At 44.1% G+C, this 23874-nt stretch overlaps 1 protein-coding gene across 1 annotated transcript; it reads right to left on the bottom strand.

Moving 5' to 3' along the window:
• Positions 1-4: 4 nt before the first annotated feature.
• Positions 5-23501, bottom strand: slc30a5 (solute carrier family 30 member 5). Its single transcript, XM_079256076.1, has 16 exons — positions 23154-23501; positions 22684-22806; positions 20354-20420; positions 20102-20187; positions 19851-19938; positions 18719-18806; positions 18566-18642; positions 18312-18482; positions 16779-17067; positions 14694-14902; positions 10563-10720; positions 10357-10486; positions 6320-6599; positions 6018-6244; positions 5794-5922; positions 5-277 (listed from the first exon to the last, which is right to left on the bottom strand). The coding sequence occupies exons 1-16, from the start codon at positions 23222-23224 to the stop codon at positions 107-109; spliced, it is 2364 nt and encodes a 787-aa protein (XP_079112202.1). The 5' UTR covers positions 23225-23501; the 3' UTR covers positions 5-106.
• Positions 23502-23874: the final 373 nt, after the last annotated feature.

Below are 23874 nucleotides of genomic sequence, written 5' to 3'. Positions count from 1 at the left end.
ACAACAGACACAAAATCAAAACCAATATATTCAGATTTATTAAAAACAAACACACAATGTACATTCCCATGAAAAACAAGCTTCATTTGGTCCCGCTAAACGGACGTCACATGATGCACGTCCCGTCGTTTAGGTATTTCATGGACTCCATCTGCTGCGTCATGGCCAGGACTTCGTGAAACCCGGTGCTGAGTCCGGACATGTGCTGGAAGTACGCCTCTTTCTCCACCTGGACCGAGAGGTTATTCACACCTGCGTCCTTCAAAATGCCCGTCACCTAAAGAGATCAGTCAGACGTTAACACGCAGGAAGGTCGCATCCAGTGGCGGATTTAAGAGATCTGGGGCCCCGGGCAAAGGCAGGCATGGGACCCCAATGGTAAATCTTCTACTCCACTACTGTTATATTATTTACGTTGCTAACAAACAGCCAGTGTCAAAGTCTCTTTGCTGACTGAGAGGAACATGAATAATGACAGGGAGGGTTTGCTTCATTCGATGGTACGAACTGATCATTTATTATAACGAGTCATTCTTTAAGTTACAGATCAACTCACTGACCGCATCACACACACACACACACACACAGATCACATTAGGTATTATAAATGATTATTATAAATGATAAATGATCAGTTCGTACCATCGAGTGAAGCAACCCTTCCCTGCCCTATATACCTGAAGGGGGTGCCCGAGACACATAATAATCATTCTGCTGACAGTTTAACGAATGCATTTTAATCAAAAACATAATTTTGGTTGGTAATAAGTAACTATTAAATAACCATAAGTGCATGATAAGTTTTATGTGGCCCTAAAGAACTGGGGGCCCTCGGCAACCACCTAGTTTTGCCTCATGGTAAGTCCGCCCCTGGTCGCATCGCATCATCTCCAAACCTCAAGATTTATTCTTAAAGAGTTGAGCCGTCAGGTGGATATTATTAAACCTCATCTGCTTTTTTTTCCTTACTTTAGACAGAATTGCTTCGACGTAGGCGAGATTGGCTGCGATCTACTAGGACGCGCCACTCTGCTGCTTTACTGCAGGCTTTTAGGACAAACGGCCGTTTTGTAAACATCTTGTTGCTTTCAGCTCATTTTACGTCAGTAGAAAGAAGAAGAAATGGGAAAAAAGTGTCTTGTGTTAATCTGTTAATAAACATGCTGATTGAAGCATAGTTGATGCAAAGGAGGCATTTTTCTGCCACCCACGCCCCACAGACGAGTCTCCCTGACCAATCAGCCTTCTGCTGTCAAAGTCACGTCTCTTTCAGGACGTCGATTCCGCTGTTTTGTTTCCTTAAAAAAATGTGTGAACAAGCAACATATATTACCCCAAATTACATGTCGCGCAGCAGCTAAGGGTGTGTTTTATTTATTTTCTTAAACTTCAAAATCCAGAGGTTGCCAAATTTGGAGGGTTAGAGAACAGATTCTGCCAAAATGGCTGTTTTGTTCACGCCACCTGGACCACTGGTACCTAATCTAAGCTGTTCTGTTGTACCTAATTAGTGTTGCACTGATGATGTCCACACACTGCACTATGATTATATAAATAAGGTTTAGCTTTAAAGAAATATTCAGATTCCTCCTGCAAGTTCTTTTTACTCAGACAAACCGGTTTTTTTTAATGCTTTGTGCCATCTTCATTCACTCTTCAACAGTAACAATTATAGCAGATCCACTGAATTAAATATTCAGCTGGGCCTGATTTTCATACTGTCGCAGAATTTATCTGATGAAAAATAAATCTAGATATCAACTGTTCTGTCCAGTTTATTGACAACGCCGATCTGTTGCAAGCGAGAGGCTTCGAGAGCCTGCAGCTCAGGGTGTTGCAGCGTTCTTTAGGCAAACACAAACAACCTACGCCTGGCAGCACGGGTCAAAACAACCGCTAGCTGAAGATGATAATAGTCCAAGCTTGGCCTTGAAACAGAACATTCAGTTTTTGCATGAACTTACTGAGGCAAGCTTTCTGAATTCATTTAAACTATGCAGAATATATTTTGTACAACATAACAGAACTTTAATAAAGTAGTAACCATAGACTGTATATAAAAGATAGACGGAGCCTCCGTAACGTCACCCATAGGTTTCTGAAGAGCTGAATTGAAGCTCGGTGGGCGGTTCCAACCATCGCCATCTTGGCAGGGGCATGCGTGTCGTCTCGCCCGGAAAATGCAAATATGGGCAAAGAGGTGGAGCTGAGAGGGGGGCTGTGAGCGTCATGGTGGATGATTGACATCGAGCGAACTCCAAGCTTTCTGTAGCTAAGAGCTAACCGAGCTAACAGGAGCTAACCAGCTAACGGAGGTAAGCGGGCTAAAGCTAAGTCACATTGTTAACCGGCTAAAAACCGCAGTTGTTCTACGTTCTTCTTACTTGAAGCGGGAGATCGGGCACCTGTCAATCTAAAGGACACGCCCCTAAATATGCCGAACTTCGAGATTAAATTACTTTTAAACGGGCGAGTTAGAAAAAAAAACTCCCTCCCCCCACAGTTGTCATGAAGGTAAACCTGAGCTATTAAACCTAAAATTGAGTTTTGAACCAGGCTGTAAACATGTTTATTTCTGGGGGAACTGCAGTTTTATGCACATCCGCAGAGGCTTCACTTTTAACCACCGCATGTGCCAGTTCACCTTTTGATCTTGTTGACTATTTTCACAGACTCATCCAAAACGGATTTTAGACTTTGTGGCATTATTTTCATGGCAAGTTGTTCCTGATGGATACAACAGAGCGTTGCTGCAGCTGGTGCAACCGGCTGGATGCGCCCTACTCGTCCTTTCTGTTTCCCCATCATTGCAGTTGCACCATCAGTGCAAATGCCGTCACATCTTGACCAGTTCAGGTTGTTTTTAACAATAAAATCATTCAGGGAGTGAAAAATGGCTTCTACCATCGCCATCTTGGCAGGGGCATGTGTGTCCTCTCACCCGGAAAATACATATATGGGCAAAGAGGTGGAGCTGAGAGGGGGGCTGTGAGCGTCATGGTGGATGATTGACATCGAGCGAACTCCGAGCTTTCTGTAACTAAGAGCTAACCCGGAGATAACAGGAGATAACCAGCTAACGGAGGTAAGCGGGCTAAAGCTAAGTCACATTGTTAACCGGCTAAAAACCGCAGTTGTTCTACATTCTTCTTACTTAAAGCATGAGATCAGGTACCTGTCAATCAATAGGACACGCCCGTAAATATGCCAAATTTTGAGATTAAATTACTTTTAAATGGGCGAGTTAGAAAAAAATTCACTCCCCCCACAGTTGTCATGAAGGTAAACTTGACCTATTAAACCTAAAATATATTTTTGAACCAGGCTGTCAACATGTTTATTTCTGTTGCGAAGTTGGTCTTTTTAACATGGGAGTCTATGGGGATTTGCTCCGTTTTGCAGCCAATAGTGGATGAAGGGGGAACTGCAGCTTTTGGCATTTCCACATAGGCTTCACTTTTAACCGCCGGACGTTGCTGCTTGGGAGTAACGCATTAAAAAATATGCTTTGTGTCTAATTTCCACTACAATTCGCTTCTCTTGATCCTACTAGGATCAACATAAGAAAACATAAGAACACAAGCAGACAACTACTCAAAATGAGACAGGAACATAGAAAACATAAGAATGATCCCATCTACAAAGGTTTAAGAGCATTCGTCATAAAACATCCTGGAAGAAAAACACTCAAGAAATTTAACACGGTTTAAAGTGGTTTTCAGCCAGTAAGTAGAGCACAAGCAAACATTTTGATGTTTGACGTTACACTTTTTTTAAAATAATGATGTCACTATAACATCAACTACAACCGACAGCATACAGTATTTCACCATGTCAGAGTCTCTACATGGCCTTTGCTCTGCTGGTATCCAGCACAGGGATGCTGCTGCAGCATGACTATGCTGTGCGAGGACAGCTCCAGTTGTAAGATCAAATCAAAACTCAGCAATCAAACTGCACTTTTGTAGCCGTCTCATGGGATCCGTGGAGTTTGAAAGGAATGTGTGGTGTTTGTCCTCACCCTGTAATCTGTAACCACCTCCAGATAGTCACTGCGAATTAAACGCACTGGTTTTGTGTTTGAATGGGATGGGAAAACTAACAGGTATTTGTAAGTCCAGGCAGAGTAAATCTACAGTTTTCATGTTCAGTTTCACATTTAGGGATGGAGAAAGACGCGTTTGTGTTTAGCTAACGCTACTATGAGACGACATGCTGCATTATGGGTTTAATGTGGCTAACCGACTTCGTGTTGCATTCAAGGTCCATGCCACAGTAGGAATTTCCTTTTTGATAATTTTGTTTTTGGCAGAACCTTAACTATGTAAACTGGTTCTGGGCTGCCGTCTGATGAGAAGATGTGATGTTGGCGAAGAGTAAATGAAGATGTAAATTCCACATACTGATGTTTACACATCTCAATAAAACTCAAAAGTATTTAAATAGATCTTGTGGTTCTGGGTGTACTTTTTTTTTTTTATCATGAGGAAATTTTCAAGCAGAAGCCTAAAAAAAAGGAAACAGGGCTGATAAATCTAAAAGAGATCAAGTAGCAAAAAAAGTTCTGGGATCACTGGGAGAGCTCTGACAGATGACTGGAAGGAAACATGAGTCCAGCTGAAACAATGGAAAGGACAATTTAACTGCTTTAAGACGGTAATTCAACACGGTGACAGAGGAAAACAAAGTCACATACCGTACGTTTACATGGGAGTTTTAATTCCTGTTTAATTCTGAATAAAAGTTCATTCTGCTTCAAACTGATGAAAAGTGATCATGTAAACACTTAATTCCTAATGCAAATTTCTATTGGGAATTAAACTTAATGCCGATGTAAGTGGCTGGTTTATTCACATTTTAATTCCGAACTATTTAATTTGTCTGTCATGTAAACCTTCCAGTCTGTCACGATGACGCACGTTGTTTTGCCTCCCGTGTTCGGTGGTTTGTCTTTCTTCTCCTTCTCAGTTGCTGCAAAAAGTGAAGTAGTATGCTGGTGTTGAGCTGCTACTTCACATTTATAATGAAAATAGCTGCGAAACTGGTACTTTTTAATATGTAGTTTTTACAAGTTACGACTGAAAAGACGAGAAACAGGGAGCCAACTTTGTTTATTTCTGGTATACATCTTACGTCACGCGCACCCTCTGTCCAATCAGAACCCTTCCCAACCCGCTGCTCTAAAGAGGTTTTAAATAAGGACGTTTTTCATGTAAACATCATTCTGAATTATTATTTTCATGTAAAGTCGTAGGATCATACGTTAATTCTGAATTATTAATTCCGAATTAAAAAAACATCACGTAACCATAGCCATTATGACACGGTGGGGTTGAGGTCTGGTGAAATGACCAGAGGAGACGGCAGTCGCCACGGTGAATTAGCAGGCTGGCACCAAACTTTTCTGATTCCGAGGTTTTTTGGGGATTAGAAATCATCTTGTTTTACAGCAAACACGTTCAACTTTCAAAACAGGGCCAACAAACTGTGTGGACCTCCGTCAGACTGACTGATGAGGAAAATTTCATTGAGGTGTCAAAGAATTTAAGATTATACGAGTTTTATTAAGCCTCCAACTCATCAAGATTCATATATAAAAGCATTTTCTTTATGATTTGATGTCATCATGTCATTATGATGTTGAATGCTAAATAACAGCTGGAAGCGTTTCACCTCTGCTGAGGTAAAAACTACTTCAGAGTTTTAGTTCAGTGCTGTAAAATATAATGAAAATGTGTAAAAAATGTACACGGACCACAGCGAATGATGGAAAAGACGCTGTTTTATGCAAACCTGCTGTGTGATCCTTTGTTCCACCACATCTGACATGACCTGGAGGTGAATGGTCCCAGCAATCACGTTGGCTGAATGCCTCCAGAAATGAGGGTCTCTGTACGACAAAACTCCTTCGATCTTCTCCACCTAAAACAAGAGAACATTTAAGATGTGAGCTGCTTCGATACGCCGCCGCTCCAGTGGGCGACGAGGCCCGATAGAGATCAGCTGCGACTCCTCACCTTTTCCAGCGCGCTATTCAGGTCCTTCTCAAGTTCTGGAGGAGTTCTAAGAAGGAGAACCTCGCAGGCATCCTTCAGCAGAGGAATGACGCTGAGGAAAATGAGCGTGGCGATGAAGAGCGAGCATATGGGATCAGCGATCAACCAGCCGAACTGTCGGATGAGGATGGTGGAGATGATCACGCCAACGCTGCCTAAAGTGTCGGCCAGAACGTGCAGGAAGACGCCTGAAGGAAGAAAAAAACGTTGAGGTTTATAATCGTGTCTGGTTCCATGTGTCTGAATCGGACACGAGTTTGCACCTCTCATGTTGGCGTTCATGCCTCCGCTCAACGAGCCGTGGGAATGCCCGTGTCCGCCGTGCCCGTGTCCGCCGTGCCCGTGTCCGCCGTGCCCGTGTCCGCCGTGCCCGTGTCCGCCGTGCCCGTGTCCGCCGTGAGAGTGTCCGTGACCTCCATGGCTGTGCTCGCTGTGGGAGTGGCCATGGTCATGTGACGAGCAGCTTTTGCCGCCATGGGAGTGGGCGTGGCTGAAAGCACAGATGCCCACCAGGTTGACCAATAAGCCACCGACTGACACCGGCTGCAGACGGACATGAACACAGCTCAAGTCAAAAACTTTTAAAAAAATTTTAAAAAAATTTCAAAAGGAAATTAATTAAATATTGATAAATAATTTAAAAAAGGTATTTTAAAAAATGGATATAACTTCATTTCTGAATATTTATTAATAACACGCAAGTTTTTTTAACTAATGTTTTAGATTAATCAGGCGAATAAATGTGTTTTCTATGAAAAGCTGAACAAGATAACAGTAGCTGACCAGCGAGCTAAGTCACATTGGGAACCGGCTAAAAACCGCGGTTGTTCTACGTTCTTTTTATTTGAAGCGGGAAATCGGGTACCTGTCAATCAAAAGGACACGACCCTAGATGTGCCAAATTTCTAAATTAAATTACTTTTAAACGGGCAAGTTAGAAAAAAAATTCACTCCCCCCACAGTTGTCATGAGGGTAAACCTGACCTGTTAAACAGAAAATGGATTTTTGAACCAGGCTGTAAACATGTTTATTTCTGGAGTGAAGTTGGTCTTTTTAACATGGGAGTTTATGGGGGATTTTCTCTGTTTTGCCAGCTGCAGACGGACATGAGCACAACTCACATCACAAACTTTAAAAATATTTTTAAAACATTTTTAAAAAGTTTCAAGAGTAAATCAATTAAATAATATTGACAAACAATTTAAAACATATTTTTTTAAAAATGGATATAATTTCATTTATGAATATTTAATAATAATAATATACACTTATTAAAAAAGTGTCTTTAGTTAATGTTTTAGATAAATAAATGCCAAATAAAATGTATTTTCAATGAAAAGCTGAAGAAGATGCATTAATTAGGAATTTTTAATTTCCAAAATGTTAATTCCAAAATAAAAATAAAAAAAATCATAGAATAACGGCAGTCTTCGTCCGACCGATGGAGGATTTACACTCCTTCACCCATCACAGGTTTCTCATGATCCACATCAAGCACATCCATTTGCTTAGAATTTGTGTTTATCAAGTAAAGCACTTTGAGCTGCTTTTGTATAAAATTGCTGTATGAATAAAGTTTGATTTGTTTTTATTTGATTTACTGCTGGATATAAAAACATTACAAAAAGTTTGCTGATACACACTCGGACAGTTTTTGATCAGCTTACAGCGAGTGCACGCTGGCTGGATGCCGTGGTCTCAGGGGTTTACAGACGTTTCCCGTTCGGAAAACAATCCACGAGGAACATTTCTGAATGACGAACACACAGCGATTTAATCAGCTTTGTGCCCGTTTCAGGATTATTCACACAGAAACAAAGGCACCTTTGACATTTTGTGCTTGACATGGTTGTTGCTCTGCTGAGGATGTACAGGTGTTACACAACACCAACTGTCTGCGAGGGTGTGTGTGAAGAAGAGACACACCATTTGTGTAAATATATGAAGATTTCCAGTAGATGTTCTCAAAGTAACTGGTGAGGCTCGTTAAATGGTAACGGAAAGGGGGAAATCAAAGACAACCTGGAGACAGGCAACACCTGCTGCACTTAAGGCTTTTTAAGCTCTTTACGTTTTGTCCCGTCGACACAATGGCATCCAAATAAAGACGACAAAACAACAGAAACAGCTGCAGACACACAAATATTTTTCTCAGTAAATAGATTTCTAATGGGCCTCATGATGTGAAATTTCCCACAGAAATCCAGAATAACCCACACATTCAAAGTTAAGTGATGTGTAATGAAATGGAAAAGTATGAAATACTTGAAGAAAGGGAGGTGCAAAAGGGGGTAGAAAGCCATGACAGCAGCTGAAATCTGTCAGTAATTAAGAGTAATCCTGACCCTTGTCAGCGCAAATTAATATCAGTTGGTTTGGTCCAAACTAAAAGTCTGCATGTTGTCTCATAAGAAACAGCTTACAACAGTCTCAAGACTTTATTACGGTTAAACATACAAGGATTTCTAAACCTCTGAGGCCTTGTCCAGTCGTAGAAGGCATCACACAAAATGAAGATATTTTTGCTGCAGATTTATGCACTCAAAAGCGGTTCCATAAAAACAAAACAACTTCTGCATGTGGACATAAATAACCAAAGTTTTATGTTTTGAAATGTCACTGTCTGCGACAAAAAATACCCTGACGTCACATGTGCGACCTTTGTTTTCAACAGCATGTAGGTCTGCGTTAGCGTCATCCGTTGTCCAGACGCTTTGTGTTTGTTTAGTTTATCACTGCCGTCGGTACCGCTCCACGTACACGACCGAAGGCGAAGGACGAGATTAAGGACAGTTATTTCCCACCACCTAACCAGATAACGTTAGAGGCATGTTTTGCCTCTTACGTGACGCCTCGAAAAGTTTCCTTGTTTTAAAAATAGGATAAATCGATTACTGAGGCAAGCTTTCTGAATTACTTTTAACTATGCACAATATATTTTGTACGACATAAAAGAACTTTAATAAAAGAGTAACCATAGACTGTATATAAAAAGATGGACGGAGCGTCCGTGACATCACCCATAGGTTTCTGAAGAGCTCAATTGAAGCTTGGTGGGCGGTTCCTACCATCGCCATCTTGGCAGGGGCATGCGGGTCGTCTCGCCAGGAAAATACAAATATGGGCAAAGAGGCGGAGCTGAGAGGGGGGCTGTAAGCGTCATGGTGGATGATTGACATCGAGCGAACTTTCTGTTAACCGATCTAACAGGAGCTAACCAGTTGACGGAGGTAAACGGGCTAAAGCTAAGTCGTGCTGTTAACCGGCTAAAAACCACGGAATATGCCGAACTTCGAGATTAAATTACTTTTAAATGGGCGAGTTAGAGTTGGGGGAGTTAGGGTTGCGGACGTTCCACTGATCTGCTCTTATGGTTCATATATAATCTTCTATAGCAAGTAAATAATTCGTAGCATTTAATGTACAGTTAATTAATTGTATGATGGAGCACTCATGACATCACAGCCAATCAAATGACTTGAATTAGATGAAAAACAATGGAAAGATTCATAGAGCAATACCTATGACTTGTTTCCTTACAGGAGGCAACTTTAAGCTTCCTGTAAGGAGGCTTTTCACCAATTTTTACCAACACTGTCCCATTAAATATACTTGATGAGAAAAATGCTGATTTGGTCAACTTGTACGTGGTTTCAGATATATTAGTGAGCCCACTGTGGGACACGTGGACTCTCAGAATGAACCACAAATGTAAACGTAGAACGTATACTCGATAAATATCTTTCGTATATTAACTAAGCAGCTTGATGGAGAAGCAGCTCATCCAGAGTACGACACCTCCTGCCTACAGGAGGCTGGGATAAGCTCCAGCTCTCTGTACCACGAAACCAGATTGGATGATAATCAGCTTCATGTTTATATCTTCTGTCTTACATCAGTAAAGTGCAGATGCTTGATTGACTGTTTAGGATTTGCAACAACACACTTGTTTTCTGGATGTAAATCTGCCCCACTTTCTTTAGATTTGCTTCCTGTTTGTGAAGCTGTTCGAAATTATTTACAGGTTTCCCGTCAAACGGCTTGAAAACCTTCACAATTTAACAATGTTTAATCCCCAGATGTGAGAAATCTTCCACAATCACGCACCACGCTTCGCTCATTTTTCACACCAGGTGGCACTTAGAGCTTGTTTACTTTGGTGCTTTTGTATTGATCATGTCTTTATGAGGTGTTATAAAAGAACACAAAATTAAGTGCCTTGTTGAGTGTTTGATATTGACGTGCAGAAGACTTTCGGTCACATGTCTGCACGTTGTGTGATGGATGAAGTGAACTCACAGTCAGCATGTCCGTGTTTATGTTGGGAGGATCCAACAAACGCGTGACTGATTCCACAAAAACAAAGAAGGCGATGACCATCAGAAACAGGCCGTTGATGAAACCAGAGAGTATTTCCACTCGTCCGTAACTGTAAAAACGCAACATGGGGGTCAGTTTCTTAAACATCCAACTAAAGCTGAAATGTGCCACGGCTTCATGTTTACCCGTAGGAGAAGATCCTAGTTGCTTTCCAGCGGGTCATGAGGGCAGCAAACAGGCCCAGGACTAAAGCGGAGCAGTCAAACAGCATGTGGAAGCCGTCAGAGATCAGCCCCAGACTGTTGGTCCAAACGCCGTAAAACAGCTCCACGAAGGTGAAAGCCTGAAACGGGGACAGCAACAAACTTTACAAAGTAACAGGAGATGAAATGAGGTCGAATTGACCTTTGTACCCCAGACAAAAAGCTTTAAAACAAAACAATGCTGACGTTTATTTTACAACCTGAAGGTAAATGACAAACAATTTATTATCAAGGTGATCTCATGTAAAGATGTCAGAAAAACAAAGACGTGGGAAAGCAGGAAAACATCTCTGCAGCTTGTTTAGGTTACCACGGCCTGTTAGGTTTTGCTTACATAAACTGTGTTGCTTCTTTAAATGCTTTGATCCTAATTTGGCCTTTTTTTCTTTTTATTGAAAAAACATTTGTAAATCTTGATATGCTTGTTTTTTTAATGAAAACTTCTGACATATAAATCATGCCGACCTGGCCAAACTCCATCCATCCATCCATCCATCCATCCATCTTCTGCCGCTTATCCGGGGTCGGGTCACGGGGGCAGCAGCCTAAGCAGGGAAGCCCAGACTTCCCTCTCCCCAACCACATTTGCCAACTCTGCGGGGGGGATCCCGAGGCGTTCCCAGGCCAGCCGAGAGATATAATCCCTCCAGCGTGTCCTGGGTCTTCCCTGGGGTCTCCTCCCAGAGGGACGTGCCTGGAACACCTCACCAGGGAGGTGTCCAGGAGGCATCCTGACCAGATGCCCGAGCCACCTCAACTGGTTCCTCTCGATGCGAAGGAGCAGCGGCTCTACTCTGATCTCCTCCCGGATGACTGAGCTGCTCACCCTATCTCTAAAGGAGAGCCCGGCCACCCTGCGGAGGAAACTCATTTCAGCCGCCTGTATACGAGATCTCGTTCTTTCGGTCACGACCCACAGCTCATGACCATAGGTGAGGGTAGGAACGTAGATCGACTGGTAAATCGAGAGCTTCACCTTCTGGCTCAGCTCCTTCTTCACCACGACAGACCGGCGCAGAGCCCGCATTACTGCAGACGCCGCACCGATCCGTCTGTCGATCTCGCGCTCCATCCTTCCCTCACTCGTGAACAAGACCCCGAGATATTTAAACTCCTCCACTTGAGGCAGGACCTGACTCCCGACCCGGAGAGGGCAATCCACCCTATTCCGGCTGAGGACCATGGTCTCAGATTTGGAGGTGCTGATTCTCATCCCAGCCGCTTCACACTCGGCCGCGAATCGCTCAAGCGAGAGCCGGAGATCATGACCAGATGAAGCCAACAGGACCACGTCATCCGCAAAAAGCAGGGACCCAATCCTGAGGCCACCAAGTCGGATCCCCTCAACACCTCGGCTGCGCCTAGAAATTCTGTCCATATAAGTTATGAACAGAATCGGTGATAAAGGGCAGCCTTGGCGGAGTCCAACCCTCACCGGAAACGAATCCGACTTACTACCGGCAATGCGGACCAAGCTCTGACACCTGTCGTACAGGGACCGGACAGCTCGTACAAGGGGGTCCGGTACCCCATACTCCCGGAGTACCCCCCACAGGAGCCCCCGGGGGACACGGTCGAATGCCTTCTCCAGGTCCACAAGGCACATGTAGACTGGTTGGGCAAACTCCCATGCCCCCTCCAGGACCCCAAAGAGGGTATAGAGCTGGTCCACTGTTCCGCGACCAGGACGAAAACCACACTGCTCCTCCTCAATCCGGGATTCGACTATCCGGCGGACCCTCCTCTCCAGGACCCCTGAATAGACCTTACCAGGGAGGCTGAGGAGTGTGATTCCCCTGTAATTGGAACACACCCTCCGGTCCCCCTTCTTAAAAAGGGGGACCACCACCCCAGTCTGCCAATCCAGCGGTACTGCCCCCGATGTCCACGCGATGCTGCAGAGGCGTGTCAGCCAGGACAGCCCCACAGCATCCAGAGCCTTAAGGAACTCCGGGCGGATCTCATCCACCCCCGGGGCCTTGCCGCCAAGGAGCTTTTTGACCACCTCAGCGACTTCAGCCCCAGAGATAGGAGAGTCCACCCCTGAGTCCACCAGCTCTGCTCCCTCATGGGAAGACGTGTTGGTAGGATTGAGGAGGTCTTCGAAGTATTCCCTCCACCGACCCACAATGTCCCGAGTTGAGGTCAGCAGCTCCCCACCTCCACTGTACACAGTATTGATGGAGCACTGCTTCCCCCTCCTGAGCCGCCGGATGGTGGACCAGAATCTCCTCGAAGCCGTCCGGAAGTCTTTCTCCATGGCCTCGCCGAACTCCTCCCATGCCCGAGTTTTTGCCTCGGCAACAGCCAAAGCCGCATGCCGCTTAGCCCGTCGGTACCCATCAGCTGCCTCCAGAGTCCCACAGGCCAAGAAGGCCCGATAGGACTCCTTCTTCAGCTTGACGGCATCCCTCACTGCTGGTGTCCACCAACGAGTCCTGGGATTACCACCACGACAGGCACCAACGACCTTACAGCCACAGCTCCGGCTGGCCGCCTCAGCAATAGAGGCACGGAACACAGCCCATTCGGACTCAATGTCCCCCGCCTCACTCGGGACATGTTCGAAGCTCTGCTGAAGGTGGGAGTTGAAGCTCACTCTGACAGGGGACTCAGCCAGACGTTCCCAGCAGACCCTCACAACACGTTTGGGCCTGCCAGATCTGACCGGCTTCCTCCCCCACCACCTGAGCCAACTCACCACCAGGTGGTGATCAGTTGACAGCTCCGCCCCCCTCTTCACCCGAGTGTCCAAGGCATGTGGCCGCAGGTCCGACGATACGACTACAAAGTCGATCATCGAACTGCGGCCCAGGGAATCCTGATGCCAGGTGTACATATGGACACTCTTATGTTGGAACATGGTGTTCGTCATGGACAATCCATGACGAGCACAGAAGTCCAATAACAAAACACCATTTGGGTTCAGAGGGGGGGGACCATGCCTCCCAATCACTCCCCTCCAGGTCTCACTGTCATTGCCCACGTGAGCATTGAAGTCCCCCAGCAGAACAATGGAGTCCCCAGAAGGAGCACCCTTCAGCACTCCCTCCAAGGACCCCAGAAAGGGTGGGTACTCTGAACTGCCGTTCGGTGCATAAGCACAGACAACAGTCAGGACCCGTCCCCCCACCCGAAGGCGGAGGGAAACTACCCTTTCATCCACCGGGGTAAACCCCAACGTGCAGGCACCAAGCTGGGGGCTGATGAGAATGCCCACACCTGCTCGGCGCCTCTCACCATGAGCAACTCCAGAGTGGAAGAAGGTCCAGCCCCTCTCGAGGGTACTGGTTCCAGAGCCCAAGCCATGCGTCGAGGTGAGTCCAACTATATCTAGTCGGAACCGCTCAACCTCGCGCACAAGCTCAGGCTCCTTCCCCACCAGAGAGGTGACATTCCACGTCCCTAGAGCCAGCTTCTGCAGCCGGGGATCGGACCGCCAGGGTCCCCGCCCCTTGCTGCCGCCCAGCTCACATTGCACCCGACCCCTACGGCTCCTCCCGCAGATGGTGAGCCCACGGGAGGTGGGGCCCATGTAACCCTTTCGGGCTGAGCCCGACCGGGCCCCATGGGCGAAGGCCCGGCCACCAGACGCTCGCTCTCGTACCCCGCCTCCAGGCCTGGCTCCAGAGGGGGTTCCCGCTAACCCGCATCCGGGCAAGGGAACATTCATGCCCAGGTTGGTCGTCATCATAGGGGTCTATGAGCCGTGCTTGGTCTGGTCCCTCCCCTAGACACCTGTTTGCCATGGGTGACCCTACCAGGGGCATAAAGCCCCTGACAACATAGCTGCTAGGATCTTCGGGACGCACAAACCCCTCCACCACGATAAGGTACCTTGGCCAAACTGGCCAAACTCAGTTTGTCCAAAGTATTTACATCCATCTCTTCTGGTGTACCCCAAGGTTCTGTGCTGGGCCCTCTCCTGTTCATCATGTATGTCCCTTCTTTTTGACAATATTTTGCTTAAATATGATATTCACTTCAATTTACACAAATCTCTACTCTGCAAAGCTATATATATAAAATGGTCATTATCACTGACACACGTACCAGGTTGAGACAGAGGAAGTAGAAGATCTGTCTGGAGTCATACTCCTCCAGGATCTGCTTCAGTGAATCTTTGATGAACCTCGGTAGAGACTGCGACGTGTGCTGCAGGGCGTCACCCATGAAATTGTAGAGAGGCGTTCCTTCAGGAGAATAACCCACCAACGTTCCTTTCTGACCTTTTTTTGAAGGAGACGACAGAATACTGGCCGCTGCAGAGAGAGGGTGAAGATAGGAGAGGTTGGTCCTAAATCAGCCTTGGTCAATGTGTGGTTCCCGGACCACGGTCTGCGAGCGACCCCTGGCTTATTTATTTGAATTAGCTGCTTGAAAGCGTTGTCAGACTCAGTTTTGCGGCAGACCGTGACACCAAAACGGTTATATCTAATAAAATTATGGAGCAGTGGCTTAGGACAGGGTCACTAAAAGAAAACTAAATGAAGCATCTAATACAACAGGAAAGGAGCAATGGCTTGATGCAAATCCATGTAGCTCAGCTAACATTGCCAAAGAGGATTTGATGTTAGCTACCTTGTCAGTGTTGGCACCCAGTTCAGAACATCCCCATGAACAAGAAAAATCCAACAACAAAGGGAAACGAAAATACCACAGTGACTACGTGCAGGGGCTGCCGATGGCATGGTGGTTAGCTCACAGCAAGAAGGTTGGGGCGAGGTTTAGACGGTGGCATTTCTGTGTGCAGTTCTCCCCACGTATGCGTGGGTTCTCTCCGGGTACTCCGGCTTCCTCTCAGCGACCAACGACATGCGTTTTAGGTTAATTGGTTACTCTACATTGCCAATAGGAGTGAATGTGAGCGTAAGTGGTTGTTTGTCTCTGTGTGGCCCTGCGACGGACTGGCGAGCTGTCCAGGGTGTACCCTACCTTTTGCCCAAAGATCGCTGGGATAGGCTCCAGCTTCCCTACATCCCTTAATCGGACTAAACGGTTAGGATAATAAATGAATGAATGAGTCTACAGATGTGGGAAAGTAAGCTAATCTGCTGTGTTTTGTGAGATACATTTATATTGGCGGAGCACATGATGAGTTTCTATTTAGCCGTTTCCGACTGACCAACACCACTGGAAAAGCCATTTTTCACTCCCTGAATGATTTTATTGTTAAAAACAACCTGAATTGGTCAAGATGTGACAGCATTTGCACTGATGGTGCAACTGCAATGATGGGGAAACAGAAAGGACGAGTAGGGCGCATCCAGCCGGTTGCACCAGCTGCTGCAGCAACCATCAGGAATCCATCAGGAACAACTTGCCGTGAAAATAATGCCACAAAGTCTAAAATCAGTTTTGGATGAGTCTGTGAAAATAGTCAACAAGATCAAAAGGTGAACTGGCACATGCGGTGGTTAAAAGTGAAGCCTCTGCGGATGTGCATAAAACTGCAGTTCCCCCAGAAATAAACATGTTTACAGCCTGGTTCAAAAATCAATTTTAGGTTTAATAGGTCAGGTTTACCTTCATGACAACTGTGGGGGGAGGGAGTTTTTTTTCTAACTCGCCCGTTTAAAAGTTATTTAATCTCGAAGTTCGGCATATTTAGGGGTGTGTCCTTTAGATTGACAGGTGCCCGATCTCCCGCTTCAAGTAAGAAGAACGTAGAACAACCGCGGTTTTTAGCCGGTTAACAACGTGACTTAGCTTTAGCCCGCTTACCTCCGTTAGCTGGTTAGCTCCTGTTAGCTCGGTTAGCTCTTGGCTACAGAAAGCTGGGAGTTCGCTCGATGTCAATCATCCACCATGACGCTCACAGCCCCCCACTCAGCGCCACCTCTTTGCCCATATTTGCATTTTCCGGGTGAGACGACACGCATGCCCCTGCCAAGATGGCGATGGTTGGAACCGCCCACCAAGCTTCAATTGAGCTCTTCAGAAACCTACTGGTGACGTCACGGAGACTACATCCATTTTTTTTTAATACAGTCTATGATGTTGGCATACAGTTCAAAGGGCCGTTTAGAGTGAGGTGGTCCGTGAATATTTTGTTTTATGACTTGACTGGTTCTTGGACTGAAAAACCCCGTCTTAAATAAAAACAGTGGAAATATTTTGTTGAGACCTGCTACTTACACATGATGAAGAAGATGGCGCTGACTATCACTCCACCGGAGAGCACGTGCTCCGTGCTGACCTGCTGGGGGGGTTTGCTCATGGAGCGGAGCTGGTCGGTCAGAGGGTGAGTCCAGAAGTTTGCCAGCAGCAACGCGCTGAGGAAGAGGGCGATGGTGCCGTAGCGGGCGCATCTCGGCGTCTCCATCTTTGCGGTGCAGGTGGCCTCCACGTAAAACTCCAGAATCATGATGGAGAAGATGATCATCCCAAATGGCAGGATGAGAGACGACCAGGACTCCACTTTACTCTGCAAGATATTCAGCGGAGGACAAAATGAAGACACCTTGTTGCAAGCAGTAGGGCTCTTCAGTAAGGTTTCGGCCTCAGTCTCAGTAAATTCACAAGTTCTCGTAAAATCAAGTTATATTCTTTGGGAATTAAGGATATCAAACTGCATGTGAAGTCAGGCATTAAACATCTTCCTATCTTGCTCTGGAACAGAGTGTTGGATGCAAAAGCAGACAGGGCTAGGCAATATGACGATACATATCCTCTGGATGATAGAAAATGACTATCGGTTTATTTGAGGGTCTATTGTTTACGCCAAGATAAGGTGCTTAACTGCAGTATTTTAAATAAAGATGTGTTTACGGCACGTTGCAATATAAAAAACACGGAGGAAGATGGCAGCAGATGCGTTTCAGAGCAGGATGATTCACTAAAGGATGACCAGCCAACCAAAACCAATGAGCTTGTTCATAACAAAAGGGAAATTCAATTCAATTCAATTCAATTTTATTTATATAGCGTCAAATCACGGCAATGGCATCTCAAGACGCTTTACAGACAGGAAAAAAAAAAACATGATGAAGCCAATTCATAATGGCCTATATAAGAGAAACCAATAGATTGATTTGGAGGCTCCAACCCAGTCTCCCATCCTGAGCAAGCACACTGGCGACAGTGGGAAGGGAAAAAACTCCCATTTAACAGGAAGGAAACCTCCGGCAGAACCCGACTCAAGGACAGGTAGCCATCTGCCATCTGCTGTGTGGGGGGGAAGAGGACAGAAAGACAACAGACAACACGAACTGCTAAATTTCTGTCGCATGGATGCAGTTTGGATATAAAAAGACCAACGTGGAACCAACTCCGACATTGCTAACTCATTTTATCACCTGCGCAAGAATCAGGACAAATAATAAAGAGAATCAACGGGCAAAAGCCGCGTCAAGTGGTGGCGAAAGCGCTCACAATAAATTCCAGATGCAAACGCTGCAACAGGCATCTACACATGAAATGTCATACGGTCATAGTTCCCCCAGATGGAAGCTGGAAGCACATCGGACACATAACTGATGACTGACAGTAAAATTACACAAACAATTTTATACAGTTATGTATATCGTTATGGGACTATAAAATGAGCTATATCGGGATATGAAAGCCCTACAAGCAGACATAATTTTCTTTACCGTCTTCATTTCCTTCCCTCTTTACATTTTCCTGGAACAGATCTGTTTAAGTTTGCCGAGACGCTTGTCAACTTACTTCTGTGGTCGCTGACAGCACGATCACCCAGGGCAGCAGCACCAGGGCAGAAACCAGGTTGTCCAAAGCATAGAGACGTTTGGCACCACCGATTTCCACCGATAATTTCCTGGAGACTGTGTGGAAACCCACCTTCAGACACAGTGAGACCACCAGCAGCACAACGCCACCCTAGCAACAAGAAGAGGAAGGATATTATTCGCCAAAGCCAACGCTAAAATACAGACATAAAATTAAAGGGTAACTTTACTCACTTTATGATCTGCAACTCCCAAAAATGAAATTGTGGTGTAGAGGAAATGAGTGAGTGCGCTGTCATGATGTCCTTCAGCTGGTTACAAGACCAGTCAAGGTAAACACGAAGATTGGAATAAATAGATCGGGCTTTCATGTTGATTAAAGGATACGGTGGTCGGCCATCTTTGCCATGAGATCGTCGTTGTCGAAGAGGAAGAGGCATATTACAGCGATAATGAAAAAAGCAGCTCCTCTGGTCTGAGAAGAGTCGGGGACAAACCAGCAGAAACCGTCATTAGGTCCGAGTTGAAGTAAACAACATTACAGACAGCGGCAATGGAGACATTCATCACAAACAAGAAATAATAAAACATAAAAAAAAAAACATTCTCAGTCCACCACAAAGCAAATGTGACTCCACAGCATCAACTCTGACTCTAGGAAACAGGTAAATTTCTCATCTCACACCAGCTGCTTGTAGCTGCAAAGACAAGATGGACTCCCTGGTTTACGAGATTAGTATTTAGCACATAGGCCGTATATGAAAGATGGACGGAGCCTTCGGCAGTAAAAAGTGAAGCCTCTGCGGAAGTGCATTTACATGTTTGTACTCTTATTTGGGAAAACTGGACTCTAGACTGTCTAAATGCAAGAGATGCTTAATGGAAATACTTATGGTGGCAAGTGAGACGGCCATAACAAGGTGCTGGTTTAGCCAAGAACTCCCTACGACTGAACAATGGTTTATAATAATCAATTTAAAACTACAAAAGGAAAAAAAAGTATTGTTCTCTGGGAGAAATGGATTACATGTACACTGCACTGAGGTGATAAATAGCAACCCTTGTTTTTCTTCCTATTTCTTTGTTTTCCTCCTCTTTCCTTTATAGGACTGTAGGACAGGGGTGTCCAAAGTCGGTCCTCGAGGGCCGCTGTCCTGCAGGTTTCCCATGTATTCCTGTTCCAACACATCTAGCTTCCACTAAATGGATCAAACAGCCAATGACGTGCACAACTGATTAAGCTCTACTACTAATTAATTTGAATCAGGTGTGTCTGAGCAGGGATACATAGAAAACCTGCAGGATTCTGGCCCTCGAGGACTGGAGCTGGACACATCTGCTGTAGGACTTCTGATTGTGACTGTCTGGATTGTACAACATCCTTATTCTAACTAAACACAGTATGTTTCAGGCCAAGTTGGTCATTTATTGATGACTTTCTTATTTCTTGCAGCTTGATTGAAAGTCTGGAGCCGTGCTAAATAAAAGTAAACAGCTGTTTGTGCAGGTGGGCTCCTACCTTGGAAGGTCCCCCTCCTGAGTTTGTGAAAAGGACACCGAGGAGGGCGATGACCACCACATCACTGTGCTCGAAAAGCAGAAGTGTCCTGTGAAAGACGACAAAGATTTTAACAGCAATCTGATCACAGTAGGAGTGTACAAAAGCTCCATAAAAGCTGCTCTGTGACAACTTTTATCACCAACTAGAACAAAATATACAATAAAATGAATTCAACTGAACTGAACAGAACAAATATTCACTTATTTTACCTTAAAGGCCCACAGAGAGTGAGACCGAAGAAGCCCAGGAGGGAAATGACACAGCTGAAAATGGCGTGCTTCACTAATTTTATCCACTAGAAAGGAACAAAAAAAGTATTACATAACCAGGCTACAGAAGATCTTTTCCAGGCTGACTTAAAAAACATTTGTGTATTGTTGTTGTTGGAGATAAAATTAAAGAACCAGAAAGGAAAAATGTTTATGGTTTTTCCAACATCTAGCGTATTAAATCCTACAAACCTGTCTTTTTGAGATGGCTTTTCCAGATGAAAAAGGCTTTTGAAAGAAGAGCAGAATAACAGCGCTCCTAAAAAACAAAACAAACAACATTAGGACTACTGACAGGAGAGTTAAAACCATTGATTGTCTACCAACACCCCACTGTGGGTGGGATATTCAGACAGCATCAATTAATCAGTTTATTTATATAGCACTTTTCATACAAAAGTAGCATAAAGTGCTTTACAAAATAAAAAGCAACAATAAAACAAGGTTAAAAACCTGCCTTCACATACAATATAGAATTTACCCAAAGTCTTACACATATACTCACTCGTGAAAAAGAAAAAAGAGAACATTACTTACTTAATAAATTTTAAATAATAAAGTAATTAATCAAAAAATATTAATTAATATTAATAAAGTATTTTTCATTTAATTTCATTACATCTTGGAAAAAAGGGAAAGTTTAAGGACTCGGGAGACTCTGACAAGGGGACCAAGCTGTGATCGCAAAGCAGCTGGGTCATAACATTTCTACAGCTGCAGCTCTTGTAGGAATGTTCCAGATCGGCAGCGGTCATGACCGAACTGGTGAACCGTCAATGGGGTTGATGGTAACCAAAACTCATTTATTCAATTCAATTCACCTTTATTTATATCGCGTCAAATCACAGCAATGCCATCTCAAGACGCTTTACAGACAGAGAAAAAAACATAATGAAAGCCAATTCACAATAGCCTATATAAGGAAACCAACAGATTAAGTATTTATGTAGCGAGAAAAAAAACAAAACACTGTAGCTTAAATTTGGTACTTCTGATCAATAGGCATCATAACACACAGTGTAACCTCAGAGCAGTCAGGTGCCCCAACGAATATTCCCACAACACACACAAGAACATCAGAACTAGATCAAAATAATCACATTTACTGTGAAAGATCCAGGTAAATGGTGCAGAGACATTCTACTGCAGGGGTGCTCAGCTTCTCCAGGTTTTCCATGCATCCCTGCTCCAACACACCTGACTCAAAAGAATCCGTCATTGTGCAGAACTTCAATGTCTGTTGGATCCATTTAATAGAAGCCATGTGTATTGAAACAGGGATACATGGAAAACCTGCAGGACAGCAGTGCTTCAGGACGGACTTTGGACACCCCATTTGTTCTACTGCATCTGACTTTAACTGCAAAAGATCAGACACGCGATCACAGCCGATCTCTGTTTTAAAGTTCCTGAAATTTTGCTTTTGTCAGACGATGCCGCGGCTGTAAGATCGGCATCGTAGCGGAACAAAGCAACAGTCTGCAAATGCTTTATGCTGCAGGGAGGTAACACAGACACATAAAGGCTCTTTAGCCACAAATTCTGGCATATGTTCCATTGTACATGAGAAACAGAAAGATACATAGCATAAGAGCTATTTTAATGGAAATTTGGCCGTATTCACATACATTTTTGCTTTACTGTTTTTACAAAAAGATGCAATTTTGGAGCTTGCACGCCTCAGCCTATTTAAGTATGCATGAAGAGCTATGTCAAGTTTTAGTCAGACTAACATGAGTAAATGCATTTTATATTTCTAGTTTTGGCTCAACTAACGCATCAACGTTTTTCTTCGTGGAAGGAGTACTGACACCCAAAAGCAATCCGGAAAAACCCATAAAAAAAGGTTCATATACGGTTTAAGGAAGAGTTCAGTTTGGCCTCCAAACTCTTCTGATCTCCATCCAACTGAGCATCTGCAGGACGAACTGAGTAAACAAGTCTGTTCATGGATCCACCACACGACTTACAGAACTTAAAGGATCTGCTACTGAGGCCAGATACTAGGGGTGGGAAAATTGGATCTGGAGTTTTTATCGTCCCAATTTTAAAATAGATTTTTTTGTTAAAAAATCTTTTTTTTCAAATAAATAAAATAAATGCACTGTAAATTTTTTTTAATTTCTATAGTTTTTATTGATCTTTTTACTTGTCTTCTTGGGCATTATAGCAGCAGAATGATGATCTGGCTACTGTGTTGTTTTTTCCACCTTGAAATAAAGAAAAATGGCAAGCAAAAAAAAAAAAAAGTTATATATTTTGTTTTCTTTGTTTTTAATCTACAAAAATCAGCAATATCGAAGAATTGTGAGAATCGCAATTTAAATCGAATCGGCACGAATCAGGACAAAAGCATATCGTCGCACTCCTAACAGACACCATAGTATAACTTCAGAGGTCTAGCAAGTTTCAATGGGTCGGAGCTGTTTGGCCAATATCAGGCAAGTGGTCGCTGCTGATTATTGTACCAAACAACAATAGAAAGCATATTTATTTAAAGTAATAAAATAAGGAGTACTTACCCTAATTTTAAAATGAAGATGAACTGAACTATGTGAACAACTTTGAGGATGTCATATGATTCAAAGATCCCTAAAGCCTTGAGAACCTTTGACACAACGAGCAGAACTATGTACCTGGTTAATCTGTAGCAGAAAAACAAGCAAGAATTATATTATTACAAGCCTGGGTGATAAAAGTAAAAGTAAGTAAAACACAACATATTATACATTAACGCAACTCTTTAAAAGTCTGTGTAGAAGCATAAATCATGCAGCTACGCACTGAATAAACATAGTATCAGACCAGACAGTAGAAACTCCAGAAAATTATCCCAAAATATCACAATCCTTCATTTGATCCAACAAGTAAGCAGGAACATGACAGTATAAATAAATATTAGCTACTACTGAGACCAAAGTTTCAGCATTGGGGACAGTGGACATACATCAACAAACAGTCATATGGACAACAGCAACAGTGATGTATTTACCTGGAATCAGGCACCTCGACCATGCCAAGTTTCCCACCTGATAAAACATTACTGCTGTACTTTTCTTCCATTTTAATCTCCCACAAACAATCACTTCCAGTACCTAATATTCTTCACATATCCGGTGACAGAACAGCAACATTAACCATTTAATGCTTAAATATACAACAAGGCGTCTTCTGAAAATGATGCATCTTCTAGTTAGTAGTTATTTATCTTGTAAAGTGTACAAAAACACAGAAAAACACACAAGTCATGTGGCAGTCCCCTTAGCTTCTTAGCCGGCTAACTAGCTAGCTGGCACGCTAGTTAGAATATTATGACGTTTCTGGCAGCGTCACGTTCTCCCGATACGTTGCCTGTCAAACAAACCCATGTGGGAACTTTTAAAGAGTCCAATAGCAGAGTTTTCCCCGGCTGGGACAACTAAAATAAACGCAAAGTCCGCGATGACAGAATAAAATTTCCCAGCTGTCCATGTAAGCCACAACACTTCCGGACACGGCAGAGATTCTACGTCACGTGGGAGAGTTCAGGAGCGTCGCGGCTGCGCAGTTGTGTGTGTGTGTGTGTGTGTGTGTGTGTGCGCGCGCGCGCGTGCGCGCGTGCGTGCGTGCGTGCGTGTGTGTGTGTGTGTGTTTTTAAATAGAAATTAAATGAATGAAAACTTTGTTTTGTTTGTTAACCCCCAAAGAGAAATTCAATTGTTTTATGAATTCAT

The sequence above is a fragment of the Telmatherina bonti genome, assembly GCF_933228915.1.
Source record: "Telmatherina bonti genome assembly, chromosome: 17".
NCBI lineage: Eukaryota > Metazoa > Chordata > Actinopteri > Atheriniformes > Telmatherinidae > Telmatherina > Telmatherina bonti.
This window is presented reverse-complemented; position numbering and strand designations above follow the sequence as displayed.

Bases quoted from the DNA above. Each gene is read 5' to 3' on its own strand.
- slc30a5 (XM_079256076.1), bottom strand. From the start codon at position 23,224: ATGGAAGAAAAGTACAGCAGTAATGTTTTATCAGGTGGGAAACTTGGC. The intron at 18,483-18,565 runs GTGAGTAAAGTT...TCTTGTTGCTAG, and splicing joins TGGGAGTTGCAGATCATAAA to GGTGGCGTTGTGCTGCTGGT. The intron at 10,487-10,562 runs GTAAACATGAAG...GCGTTTTTACAG, and splicing joins ACTAGGATCTTCTCCTACGG to TTACGGACGAGTGGAAATAC.